This window comes from Phalacrocorax carbo, chromosome 1 (genome assembly GCF_963921805.1).
Source record: "Phalacrocorax carbo chromosome 1, bPhaCar2.1, whole genome shotgun sequence".
NCBI classification, from domain to species: Eukaryota; Metazoa; Chordata; class Aves; order Suliformes; family Phalacrocoracidae; genus Phalacrocorax; species Phalacrocorax carbo.
The window spans coordinates 51,556,644-51,571,281 of record NC_087513.1 but is presented as its reverse complement, the minus strand read 5'-3'; the positions used below and the strand labels follow the sequence as shown (position 1 = coordinate 51,571,281).

The following is a 14,638-nucleotide window of genomic DNA, read 5'->3' as shown; positions in this document are numbered from 1 at the left end:
TTTTCCTTCACCGTTGAAATCCTGCTTTCCATAAAATAAGTTCTCCTAGCTATATTCTTATTTTATTTTGGAAAGGAAAGCAAGATTTGGGGTCTCTGCATGTGAGAATATAAATCAGGGTGATGAAATAGCATCCCAGACTGCTCCCTGTCCCAGTAGGCGTGAGTGAGCTCTGAGCAGATCCCTGCTGTGTTGAGCCCTGGGAGCAGTGGCTCCAGAAACGCCTCGGGAGGTGTCACTCTCCATCCAGCAGCACGCACGCTGCAGTTGCTCAATGCATGGCTGCTGCCTTTTCCATCTTCCGAATAACAGCAAGCACATATCTGTAATGGTAATAATCAAATGATGGAAAAATAAAATTACTTTAAACTGTTTTGGGGCACATGTTTGGGGACAGTGCTTGTACGTAGCTTCTGCGTGACTCTCACCCCTGGGTATGTGTTCTGTTGCGACAGTATTTCTTCTTTAATTTCTTGTATGGATGACTTCATCGGTGGTTCTGATAAGTCTAGTTTTGTGACACAGGGCCGACTTCTGTTCTCCTCCTTGTTGGGGTAAAAAAGGCACTGTGTGTTTAGAGTTAGACTGATTCTAGTACCATGGCAGTCCTTGAGTGCCAGTTGATGTGTGCAGAGTGAGGTTACTGAGAGAACATGAATGCTTAATTTCTATGCATATTTGTATATCGGATTTTAAAGTTTCTAATGTTTCATCTTTTTTGAAAGTGCTTATCAATAATAAGTAAAAAAACCTTCAATCCTGGTTTTGAATCTAAGTACAAGGAACTGTTTGAGACACAGTCCAATAGAAAGCCAAAATAACTCACTGAATACTTAATTATTATGATATCGTTTAAGTTAATAACCTTAATTATGACATGACAGCTCTGGTGGGTATAGACAGGTATGTTTCCTTCTAAAGACTTCCAGTAGTGAGGGCTCACTACTAGTGACCCTTAAGAATTTCGAGAGGGAGAATATTTCCAAAGGCTTGCTGTTGAATTTGCTCATCATGTGAGTTGATTTAACAGCTGGTCTGTTTAAATTACAGTGGAGATGAAACATTGTGCAATAAGACAGAACATTAATTTGGAAGAACAAAAATTATACTAATATTAAAAGCTACTTTCTGGTTTTATTAATATTTTTATACTGTATATTCAGGTCATTTACTGATCCAGCATCAGAGTGACAGAATTTAATAAAATGAAATTCAGGTAATATATAATGCCATGTTTTGTATTAATTTGTTAATAATGAAATGGCAGTAGTGGGATGGTCTACTTCTAGTATGAAAGAGAATCTTACCAGAGTGGTGGTTTCCTGTCTAGTAACTGTTTTTTTTCTTTTTTCTTTTTTTTTTTCTGGCATGTTCCTGACACTCCTACTTGCTTGTGGGAATGAATATTTTGATCCTTGTGAATTGTAGAGCCTATTGTGAAGAATGGCAGGCCTCCAACGTCTCACAGCATGCACTCATTTCTCCACCAGTACACAGGATCTTTCAAGAAGCCCCCTTTACGGAGACCACATAGCGTCATAGGGGGCAGCCTCGGCTCTTTCATGGCAATGCCCAGAAATGGGAGCAGATTAGGTAATTTACTACATTGTTTGTTTAAGCTCATTTTTCTGTGAAGAATAATGTCTGTATTGATTCTTAGCAAGAGATATGGTTATTCTAATGCGTTAATAAATCTCTGGGAATGTAGTAGTCTTTTTCTTGCGTTAGAGAAATTTGTTTTTAAGATAGTGAATGTCTCTTAAGATTTTCAGGAAGAAAGCGATTACAAGAACACACAGAAGTCACCCAGGAATTTTTTGACAAGTTGCAAAGTTTCCAAAGTTAGAAAATATTCTTTCTTAACACTTTGCAAGAGACTTGTGTGTCCATCTCAGTTAAGCGTTGGTGAGAACTACAGTAAATTGAATATGATAAAAATAGAGGATGATCATCCTATATGTGGAATTGAAAAAGGACTGGTATATTACTTAGATTTTTAATTAGTGTAAGAGAAGAACTGCTTTTTTTTCAGTGATAAATTAAGGCCACTCGACCATAACTATCTTTTTGTTGTGGTCAGGAGCTGTATTTGTGGTTCTGTGGGGCAAATAAGTTATGAAAATTTTTTTTCTTCAAGTAATTTGTCATGTTGCTGCCCCCAGTCACCATTAGTGTTTTACCCTGCTTTTATGTTATTTTAAATTATGCTTAATTAATTGATACTAGAAAATGAGAGCAAGTCACAGTTTAATTAGAATTTTATGAATTTTTCAGTCGTCTGTCCTTCTTTAGAAGCATGATAAACTGATCTCCTTCAAGATTAAGCTATGAGTCTTCAAGATAGTAGTCAAACCACTTATATACTCCTCTGCTGTAATATTACTCATCATGTTCAAAACCTTGCCTTTTTATTGTTCGTGCTACCATTCAAACTGAAAAAATCATTTTGTCCTCTTGAACGGACTTTAGCAGCTATTATCACAGAATAAAACAGGTTTTAGTGTGCACGCTTTGACTACTGTATCAATTCCTGATTTTACTCAAGTCCTATGCAATTTTTTCCCGTTTTCTCCCCCCGTTTTCTCCCCCCGTTTTCTCCCCCCGTTTTCTCCCCCCGTTTTCTCCCCCCGTTTTCTCCCCCCGTTTTCTCCCCCCGTTTTCTCCCCCCGTTTTCTCCCCCCGTTTTCTCCCCCCGTTTTCTCCCCCCGTTTTCTCCCCCCGTTTTCTCCCCCCGTTTTCTCCCCCCGTTTTCTCCCCCCGTTTTCTCCCCCCGTTTTCTCCCCCCGTTTTCTCCCCCCGTTTTCTCCCCCCGTTTTCTCCCCCCGTTTTCTCCCCCCGTTTTCTCCCCCCGTTTTCTCCCCCCGTTTTCTCCCCCCGTTTTCTCCCCCCGTTTTCTCCCCCCGTTTTCTCCCCCCGTTTTCTCCCCCCGTTTTCTCCCCCCGTTTTCTCCCCCCGTTTTCTCCCCCCGTTTTCTCCCCCCGTTTTCTCCCCCCGTTTTCTCCCCCCGTTTTCTCCCCCCGTTTTCTCCCCCCGTTTTCTCCCCCCGTTTTCTCCCCCCGTTTTCTCCCCCCGTTTTCTCCCCCCGTTTTCTCCCCCCGTTTTCTCCCCCCGTTTTCTCCCCCCGTTTTCTCCCCCCGTTTTCTCCCCCCGTTTTCTCCCCCCGTTTTCTCCCCCCGTTTTCTCCCCCCGTTTTCTCCCCCCGTTTTCTCCCCCCGTTTTCTCCCCCCGTTTTCTCCCCCCGTTTTCTCCCCCCGTTTTCTCCCCCCGTTTTCTCCCCCCGTTATGAATATTTAGTCTTTTATGGTTTATTTGTCAAATCAGATGTATACTAACAGCAAAGATCTATACTTCTGTACTCTTGTTCTTCTGTGCTGCCTTTAAAAGCATCCTGTAGAATTTTTTAATGTAAATTTGCTAATAACTTACTCTTCAGAATTTTGCTATGAACTTCAAATCAGCTTTGCAAAAGGAAAAATCATAAATGCTTCTTGGTTTTTTAAATGATTTTTCAGTTTTTTCAAAGCTTTATTTTTCACCTGAGAAAAACACATATATACGTATTGCAGAAGAATGCCATTAGTTTTACTTTGCTCAGGTGATCAAGTTTTATAGGTGATCAAGTGTTTAAATAGCACTCACAAATTTAATGTTAGTCTGTAGGAAGTGTTATAACATGGTTTAAATAGCTACAGACTCATGTACAATTTGTAATGTCACTGTAGTATGGAATAGATTTACTGAGTGTATGTACATGTATGTTAAACACCTCTTGATTTGGATGCAATGATGCCATTAATGATGCCTTTTTTTTTACTCCTCATGTAATGAAAATCTAAGCTACTTGTACGTGTTATTCGGTGGTAGATAACACAAGCATATACAAGCATAATTACTAATGCTTTTTCTGCTCCTTCTTCACATCTTTCCTTCTTTTCTTCCTGCCATATGAGAATGGTTATTACTCAGCAGGATACTGAGGTTTTCTCCGATGGGATAATGACATTGGAAATGAAACAGTCAAATATTCCATGTTACACGAGACTTTTTTCCTTTGCTTTCTTCATTCATCCTCTTTTCTTTCAGCTTTTTCCTCTATTCCAGTAGTAGAAAAGTGCTATCAGAGAGAGATCCTTGACATATCATGAAATAATGGTGGTTAAAGGATGGTTATTTGGTTAAAAAACACATTAAAACAAGACCTGCCACAGGTGCATCTTCACATAGCTTCCTTTTGAATGAGATTATCAACACAAAAATGGGTTGAGAAGTCCAGGAGGGTTTTTGAGTTTTGTTTGTTTTCTAAGCACTGAACATGGGTTCCTGCTGTTGTGGTAACATGTAAAATCCAAAAATACTTTTAAATAATTTCTACTTGGAAACATCTCTGTTAGCTTTAGGTTTTATAAAATGTTTTGTAAAGACAAAATGTTTTGTAAAGACAAAAATTCAGAACTGATCTCTAAAAAGTGTGACTTTGTTTAAAATTTTTAATTTAGTATTCAGTTACCATAATGACTTTAAATAATATAGTTGACCCTTGGGCCAAATTGTGAATCAGCCGTGCCACTGGTGCCGATTAAGGTCTAGCTGAGGTTTTTTTAGTTCATGTATTGCTGTACAGCTTCTGAATTCTTGCACCTCCAGAAGCATTTAACTACTGCAGTCCATGATGGAACCAGAAGTAATAAACTCTATTTGTGCGTGACCTGGCTGAATGCAGAACCAACTTACTTGTCCTTGTTCCATATTTATGTTACTGGGAACACTGGAGAGGCACTTGGAATATGCAAAGCCAACACGTCGCTGAAGCTAACCCTCCTGGTGAACCTCATTAGCATCCAGGGGAGAGTTGATCCCTGCTTTTGCCAGTTGTATTGAGGCATGTATTGAGTTATGGAGAGGCTTTGTTTCTTTGTCATAAATAGTGGAATTGAAAGGAATTATGTTTCCATACAGCCTTCATAGATTGGTAATGTTAACAGCAAAGGCAATTTCTCACTATTGCCTTCTTCAATTTGAATCGTTATTAGTGAAACTAATTATAAAATTTAGCCTCTTTATAGAAAAGTAAGCTTTGGAACAGTGTACCTTGGAAGGAATCCAGTGTGCAAGTCACATGATCATTTCTGTAATAATTCGAAAAAGATGTAAAGATCATGCAGTCTGACTCACTACCGACTAATTAGTGGATATTATTTTAGCTCACTTGGAGGAGTTCTCATTTGCTGCACTGTAGGTTCCCTATATGAATTTATTCTGTGGTGCATTCCCCACAGCTGAAATGAGGACAACCTTTTCTTTTAAATATACTTCCATAGTTTTCCTGTTACACTGTAGTCATCTACAGCTCTTCATTACACGGTCATACTGGATATTTAATTAAGATATGTAGAGTACATTAAAATATAAACATCTATGTAACAGAACAGCTTGAGTATTCAGTGAAAGCAATTCAATAAATTATTGAACCATTAAAACCTCTGAAGACCATGCAAGGCAGCTTTGGTGCAGGTGAACTTGCATTTAGAAAAGCTTAGTGAAGTTAAGGAAGTATATGCATGATTTTCATCATTGCTTAATCAAGTATTATTGTCATGCACCTGTGTAAAATGATTAAAATGACTAGGTTAATGCCTTATTCCTGGGTTTATGCTATTAAAATAATGAACATAAGGCTTTACTAATGCCTTTTTAATTGAACAAAATAAAGGAACACATTTATATTAGATGATAACACAGTCAAGATCTTTTTAAAAGCTTAGAAGTATCCCTATTTGGAATATAATTAAAACATCCACAAACCCTTTTAGACAGAAGATGTTTAGCCCATCAGAAATTCAGGCATGTGCTTAATGGTAGATTTGTTTGGATGCTACAGTCGGTATCCTGCTTAAAACCTTTTGGTTATGAGTATGTAGCTTATCCAGACTTACCAGAATTAATTACATCACAGCAGTATTCAAAATAGACTGACCGTCGTCTTAGTAGAATTACCTTTGTCAATGAGAATGCTCTTTATAGTTCTGAGTGTTGCATTTCAAAGTCTCATTTTTATAGTCACTTCATAATACATACTTCTGTGAATTGAACATTGTATATTTTAGGATAAAAAGTATGACAGAATCAATCACATGATTACTTTAAGTGCCAATCTTTTTTTTAAAAGAAACTCTGTAATTGCTCCATGGCTTAGAATACAATAAGTCTTTAATTTCATCAGTCTTGTTTTGTGAGGTTGCCCAGATAACTGTCTCTTGTCTAGCTTCTCTAAAGAAAATAGACTTTGAGGCTCGATCAATGGGCTTGTACTAACATGAGGAAAAATAGATTGGGGAACAAGTGTCCATAGCTGTTACACTTAATTTCACAAACAGTATCTTGAGAGCGGTAATTGCTAAAATGGATTGCATGACCTCTCAGAAAAGTGTTTTAAAAGACAATTGTATTAAAGAACTGATATGGTGAATGTGCAGTTTACCAAGCACAACAATGCTAGCATAGCAGCTTTGCTGCAGTGTTTTCAACAATGCTTTTATATTACTAAAAGTAATTTCCTACAGTGTTTTAGAGATTTTTTAAAAGACAGCTATCAAGTCACTACAGAGAATAAGAGAGATTTCTTAGAGACTTGCCAAAAAGGAGTCACGTTTTGTCTGCTTAGCTTAAGGTTAAGACTGATCTTTAGGGACTGCTTTCTTGAAATATTTTCCTCTAGTTCAAACTACCATGCCTTTAGAAGCACTGATGATTCTTTACCTTGGTTGAAGCCTGAAGATTGCCTCTTCTGATGCAAAGAGTGCAGAGTATTTTTTCTTCTCATTCAGTCCAAATCTGAGTGTGACTTGCAGGGATAATTCTGATGCAATGTAGATTCTTAATCTAAATCCAATTCAGATCTGCATTGCTGCTGGAAAATTTGCTTTGTGCACGAGATGCATGCTTAGTTTGTGTGTTTGATTACAGTACTTTCAGTTAAAATACGTGCTGGTGGTGCCCTATGAGTTAATCTTTTTCTACCCATTCTGTTTTTTGTAAAAGGAAATTCTTTGTAGTGAGGAAGGATTTGATATTTTGAAGTCTGTGTGATTCTGTGAGAGCCAATCTAGACGAACGTTTTAGAACATGTGTTGATACCCATACCTTGGCCTCAAGGCTTTTTTTTTGTGGGAAGTCCAGCTTTTTTGGTTGTTGATAGTAATAAAATGTGTATATTGAGTTCTGTGAGTATATTGAGTTCTGTGAGTTTTGCTAGTATTAGCATTTTTATAGGGGTAGAGTTTTGAGATTTTTAGTTGTTCCTCAGGTTCTCTTTTACCCTGTACAAGATCATACTTAATACCAAGGATTGGGAGAGGGCAGGGCAATTGGTGTCTTTTGAAACACCTCCTTTATATGTGTAAGTATAAGAAGTATAATCTCTCTAGTAATTTGGAGTTCAAATATTTCAGAGGTGATGATGGAGCATTACTCATAGTGAATTCCTTGTATGACCAATTTCACATTACGTGTCCTTTTGCAATTTGTTTGGCTCTTTATGCTATTAATGACACCACCTTGATCTTCATTCATTAGTGTTTGTCTTCCAGAGCGTGGAAGATCCTGTGGTGCTTAAAAGTAATGTGTATGTATGTACCTAACACACATAAACTCTTGTGTGCGGATGAATCTACAGGATTGTGTTGAAAGTACCGATTTCAGTTGACATGAAGATCCAGCAACATCATATAACTCGGGCAGTCTGTTACCTGAATTCCTCCATAGGGTCACAAATTTCACTTAATTGCACCTGAATATCAGGTCCTCTGCTGAATCCATTTGTGTGTTGTAGGCCTCTGTTTAGATGGTCAGAATACGTCCCCTTCTTCCACACCTCCTGGTTTTTGTCTGAAGTTTCCATATTTGGCATTTCTGAAAATAACGCCTATACCTTTTAGGTTTGGGGGAGTTTTTTTTAGGTTTTCTAAAGATACATTTGGGTGGCTAACATCAGGTAGTCTGATTTGAAAATTTTAAATATTCTCATTAATGTTTTATATCCAAGAGCAGCAAAAAGAGAGGAAGGTAGAGAGGGAGTTCAGGAACTGAACCTGTGAGAGGAAGGTGGCTTACAGGAATGAAAATTGGGATCGGACTGTCTGTCTTTTGTTTTGGAAGACTGAGTTCTGCTGCAAACCGAGTAAGAAAAATAATGAGGTTTATGTAGAAGTCCTGTAGGGCAATCCTGTTCATTTTTTTAATTCCTGAGCCACAAAAAGTATATTAAGACTATCATGACTGTGATGAGTCTTTGACTCTGCCATAAAACCCAATACACAGTAATGATAGAGTTGATTTCCATCTGTGTGAGAGATGTTTGATGGGATACTGATTAACTGGTTTTGATTTTTTTTTTTAAAGATATTGTTCATGAAAACCTGAAAATGGGGTCAGATGGTGAAAGTGACCAAGCTTCTGGAACATCATCTGATGAAGTTCAGTCTCCCACAGGTGTTTGTCTCAGAAACCGGATACACAGACGAATCTCAATGGAGGTAATTTACTTTTCATATAATGGCCACTTAAATCAACAAGAGAGTTGGGGGTTGATTGTTGATTATAACTGGTTGGCTTCTCAATTAACTGTAGCCATTCTGACACATATTTCATGCAGAGAGCATTATTTTAATAGTACTTAAACTTCTGTCTCCATTTGTCACACAAGTCAGATGGTTATCTTGCATTGTTTATAAGCTGTTAATTTTGAAAATTAAATAAGTTTTGAAACTTGGATTTTTTGGAAGAATTTAAGTGTAGCATTAGAATATCTTTCTGTCACATTCTGTGCAATTTGCTGAGAATATTCAAGAAGATACAGTGTTTAGACGTTTCTTACTTAAGACTGTTTTATCTTTGTAAAACTAATGCTACAGCAGCAATGGTCCTGACTGCTTCAGCCTTTCCCTCTCTTCCTGTTTTTTAATGAACGGAACTTTACAGGATGGTAAACAAAAGGAGGAAAAGTACCTTATGAATAACTGTGCACATAATTTCCTTTATTTATGAGTCTCATTATGAATACTAGCCACCCTTGTGCTTGCTTTGTTGTCATTTCCCTTGGTGAAGAAAAACAGAACACTTCCCTGTTTCTTGAGTGTATAAAAGTTAAAATTATAATGATGCCTCTGTTACAGAAGCATTTAAAATGTTGTAGTTGCTGCTTTATAGCATACGTACCAATATGCATATTTTGTAAGATTTTAAATCTTCGTTCAAAGCCTGATATTGAATACAGAATTGGGGAAACAGATCTGGATAAGTTACAGTAGGATGTACGTGCCAAAATTTTTTTATTTGTGAGGCATTCCATTATGCTTGGAATTTCAAGACTCCAAGCATGTAATGCTGGCCAGATTCCAAGAACTTGTGAATTAGCTGTATTAATTATATCATTTCTAGCACCTAGGGGGTTTTGTCTTAAAATTCCTAGATTTTTATGTTAGACTCAGGTTTGATCTAAAGGCTGGCAAAGTTGGGCTGTGTACTTTCGGAGAACTAAGGTGGATCTATTGATTTATGCAGGATGCTTAAATTAAGAAAAAAAGTTATTGTGAAAATTTGCACATCAGAATGTATGCTGGAGACACTAAAAATCAAGCAAATTATTTAAAAGGATTATTTACTTTTTGCTTATTGTCTGTTTCCTCTGCATTTTGAAATGTGCATTTAGAACAGGAAAAAAGTAGGGAAATTAATTACACATAATGAAATTAGCAAACTGAAGTGGAAATGAGTCAAGTCTTCCAGAGAGGGCTAAGAACCATTAAAGGATTCCCTTTGAGATTAGGATTCAAGAAACTCTAAAAGAAATTACAAAAGAACTCAGGAATGGTCATTAAAGTTCAGCAAATTCCTGTGTAGTTTTTCAGAAGGTATCAGATAAAAGTATCTTTTCATTAGCCTCTTTAATTGTGAAACAGTTTTAATATTAACTGCTTCAGAGGCTTTGGGGAGCTTTTATTTCAGTTGTGTTTATCCAATGCTAATTTTCTCCAAATTCCAAGCATTTGTTTTTGATTGAAATTATCATAGTTTCTTCATTGACTGGCTCAGTCAATAAAAGCACTAATTTTTTGGCAGCTATTCCTGTATATTCTGTGAGAATTATAACATTTCTGCCAAATCACTTCGGTATTGATATGGTGAGTTTTCCAATAACGTTTCAAGCTAATGTCTAGAACACACTCACTTCTGAATTTTAAGAATGCTGTCACTGATAGGTATTTTTGGTTGACTTAAGTTTACTTCTTAGAAATGCTTTCTAGCGTAGCAGGTGGGTTTTTTATCTGTTTCTGTATTCCAGAGGAAAAAAAACTCTAAGTCTTCGTAGCTTTGGTTAAAATACCTTCCTTATCAAAATCTTTTCAGACAACTTTCTCGTTTCCTAAGTGAAAAGGCCTTAAGTGATTACATTTTCTGCCTGCCTTTCTGTCCTCTTATTTTTCCCATGGGCCATTTTCTGTCAGTTTTGACAGATGGATGGAGATCTCAGACGTTAATTTTCTATTAATTTCTGGGGAAAAAATGCTCTGCATCAGGAGAGATTGCTAATGCATCCACTGCTAGGAAAGATGCAGCCTTTATTAAAAGACACAGTATCATCATACAAGTTGAGTATCAAGATGTGCATCCACAGAAAACCAGGTTTTACTGGTCTTGCTGTTCGTGGAATGGGATTTCGTGCTTCTTCAGCCTTTGAGGGAACCAAGTAAAGGTTTCCTCTTGTACCAAATCTTGCCTGCATGCCTTGAGTGATTTGTGCCATGGAGCTGGCTGGTTCAATAGTAGTAATTTGGTTATATAAAGTGCAAAAAACAATCGTTATTGTAAGTTACTATTTCCATTTTATTTTGCTGGTTTGTGGGGATCTGTCATCTCTAGACGACATTGGGTAGCCTGAGGCCATATTCCCTTTATAGTCATTTAGAATGAGTTACAGCTGTACATTATACATGCAGGTTTGAGTAAATTAGTATGTATGTGATAGTGTGTTTTTGCTGTAGTCTGCTGAAGTCATTAGTCACACTTCAAATCCATTGTAGAATGTATTTGGTTAAATATACAAAGTTGGATAAACTCAATACACTGATATTTCTCATTCTTCTGCATTAAGATGAACGTGCTTGTCACACTGTGACTATACTTTTTTGTGTTTAGTTTGGCCAATATTGACAGAAGTCCTGGTTTGTTTTGAAGGTAACTAATCAGGTAAAGCTGAAACCCTGTAACAGTCCTTTTTACTTGTAAGAACTTTGTGTGTATAACCAAATTTTTCATGCTCAGCTTTAACTTCCTCTAGAATTCTGAAAATTAGCAGCCCACAAAAAACCAAACAAATTTTAAAAAATGCATGCTAGAAACATGCATACTGCAAAGTGCTAATTACCAATACTGAGTAGTAGTATTCCTGCGATGTTTTGTGCATTAGAATACACATTTTGATCCGTAGTGTCCATCCCCACTGTAGTGAATTATGTGATAAAGCTGCTTTCTCTGTAATAATTAAATAATTCAGAGCTACAAATAAAACTGTATTGTCGAAGAGCTAACAGATTCTCTTGTCCAGGGTATATGAAAGATGTTGTTGGGAGAGAAAACTTGATCTTTCTAAAATTCTCATACAGAAATATCCTGGAAGACAGAAAAGTGCAAAATAGACAATGGAGATGCAACTAGAAAATGTGTTTTTTGTAGCAGAATCTCCATTGCAATAGAAAGCTGAAATTTCATAACCCTAAATTGACCTGGTTTAGGTAGGAAACCATCATACTGCAATGTAACCTAAATGTGAAGCATTTTAGAGATGAAGTGGTGATACTGCAGAGAGAAAGAATCCTGCTCCGCAGTGGAAAATCTGCTGGGGTGAAATCTTTCCATTCACAACAGCAGCTATGGAGATACCAGCTTGCAATCTGTCATCTCCCCCAAATGACATATAAAATTTAGGCCAGCATGACTACTACAGACAGGGAGATGATATGCATTTGCTTCTGAATTTGACAACGCTGCAGTTATGGGACTAGATATTTTTAAAATGATTGTTCATTGTTATCATGTGCTTAGAAAACAAGGAGAACATACCAGAATCTCATTGTGTTGCCTAGATAAAGTTTATTTTGCCTGTAATCTACAGGCTACTAAAGGGCTGTAAAGCGGTCACTTTTTTTTTCTTTTCCTTCCCCTCATTCAGGAACCATGCTGACAGTAGGTGTGAACATCCATTGTGTGAGGAATTTGGCTTCTAACAGCTGTTAGGTTTTAATTAAAATGTCTACTAATCTAATGCTAATATTAATGATTACTTAGTAAATCAGTAAAACTGTTTATCAAAACAAATGTATGGAATAATTTTTTTCAAGGGCCAGAAGCAATAAGGCCAAAGAATGAACACGTGTGTCTGTATTTTAAGTGCAGGTGCTTTCATCATGAAATGAGAAACACTTTTTCAGATCATGGAGTTAGTTTAAAGCATTTTCGCTTTGATTTGCTGGAACAGACATGGGCAGTAATGCATTAATATAAATTAATGTTTCAAGCTATAAGCGTTCACTGGGGGCTCTGTGCCCATGCACTGGGTAGTGAATGCTTCATTAAGAACTGTGGTGGATAAAAAATAGGGAGATACCGTCTGTGCAAATTGAAACATCTGTTTCCCTTTCCCAGAAGTCCAAGGTCTGTAAGCTGTCTTTGCATGTGAACTGGCAGAGGGCCCATAACCCACTGTTCACCAGCCTGTTTCCCAGATATTTTATCCTGAGAAACAGTTCTTATCCGTCTGACTGTCACATTAGTGACAGGAGCGTGTTCCAGATCAGGCTGCTCCTACCACATTGCTATAGGGTATAATTCTCCCCTGGGAGGATTAGCTGCGGGGTTAGTGCTTTTAGCTGAACAGATAGAAATACAAAGGCTTTGGAGTGATCCTCTAGTCATGTGTGCATTGTACTGGTCACCTTCCAGAAGAAAGAACGTAGATGAGAAATAAATTTTTGGTGAGCTCTGCTGTTTACCACGAGTGTGACTGCTTGAGGGGTCTTGGCATAGCTTGAGTAACTTGACATACCTTCTCCTGATAAAAGCTCACAAAATTAATTGATATTTCAACTGATGTAGCACTAAGATTCTCTGTTGGTAGGCTTCAGATTAGAATGTGGTGTGTAAGTCCCCATTCACATGTGCAAATAGGGCACTCTTGGCTCCATTAAATTGTTTAAATTCTTTAACAGCAGACTGGATGGCAGTACTGATCCAGGCTTTTGGTCAGAGGCAGTACAGTATTTTCTCCTGCCATTAGTTGTGGAGGCAGGAAGCACTGTATCAAAGACAGCCTGAACTTTCAGCCCTACATCTCTTGCCACTCAAGAGGCTCCCTTGAACCCTCAGCAGGGATTAACTACACAGCGCCTTTTCTGAGCAAAGGTTCTTCCTTTGCCCTTCTTTCTGTGGTTGGCAGCCATATGCGTAACTCTTTCTGCCTTATTTATTGGATGTTGTCTAACCTCCTTGTCTGCACCTCCTGAGAATGTGCAGCTTTTCTTCTGATCGTCTCTTCTGTGAATCCAAGCATGTGGTCACCTACGAGAAGATTTCAGAACTAGGCAGAAAAAAAATTGAAGCTGAATAAAATCAAGACACTGATTTTTCAGCGGTCATTGTATTATCTCCATTCAGTCATGCTTGGCGCCTGTCTCAATCTTTTGCAAGGTTACACTAGAAAATATGGTATTATTTTTGTAGACTCCTGCTTTCAAGTTCACATTAAACTTGATGGTTTTGAAATACCTCTTCTAAAAACACAAGCGCATGTTCTAAATTGCTAATATGCTTTTGACAAAACTGATGAACCTCCTTTTGATCTTTCTGATTAGTAGACTTTCATTTCTTCTACAGAAGAAAACTGACACTGCAACAGAACATTAATTTGAGCTTGGATAACAGACAGACTTCTTTAACCTGCCTTTTATTATATTTTCTAGGGGTAACTGTTATCAGCAGCTGATGGTTCTTTGCCCTTCTGTTAGGAACTGTTGTAATCATTATGCTAAAGTTCTTGCATTCCACTTGCTAATGCTTCTTCCATTAGAGAAGTTACCATGCTAGGCAGTACCATTTCTATAAGGATGGAATATCTGCTTTTTTTGGTTTTGCTTTCTCACAACTTAGTTATCCTTTTAAGTTCCATCTAAGAGTATTGTGCTGTTACACTGGATGTGTTCAGCCATCTACAAAACACATCTCCAGTAGTTACTGGAATGCAGCAGATAAGAAGTAAGTACTCGGATGCAGTTTCACACCCTGCATTCCAGCCTCGCTGTCCTGTCCAGGAAGGTCAGATTCCCAGTTTCTGTATTCAATAAGTTGGTTTATTTTGAATATTTCTCATGGTATTTTTTCCAGTTCCATTCCCTTCCACCTCATTCTTCTTGTAAGCTGATTAATTTATGTTACCCCTTCCTTTTGGGCAGTTTCTCTTACTACTCTGTTATGGAAACTGATGAACATGTAACAGAAATCTCTGTTTAAAAATCAGGCAAGTGTAGTAGTAAATAAGGCAGAGCTTGCTTTATTAGTATCTGTTACTGCCCAGCACCTACCACTGAGT

General features: G+C 37.6%; 1 protein-coding gene across 4 annotated transcripts in view; it reads left to right on the top strand.

Moving 5' to 3' along the window:
• The window catches only part of CDK17 (cyclin dependent kinase 17), a 92,770-nt gene that overhangs the window by 49,876 nt on the left and 28,256 nt on the right, over positions 1-14,638 (top strand). For 3 of the 4 annotated variants that reach the window (XM_064451274.1, XM_064451283.1, XM_064451293.1), the window contains 2 exons: positions 1,429-1,593; positions 8,398-8,531. In XM_064451274.1, the coding sequence (XP_064307344.1) occupies positions 1,429-1,593; positions 8,398-8,531 (299 nt within the window). The remainder of the gene's footprint in view (positions 1-1,428; positions 1,594-8,397; positions 8,532-14,638) is intronic. The other variant, XM_064451302.1, reaches the window with a different exon arrangement.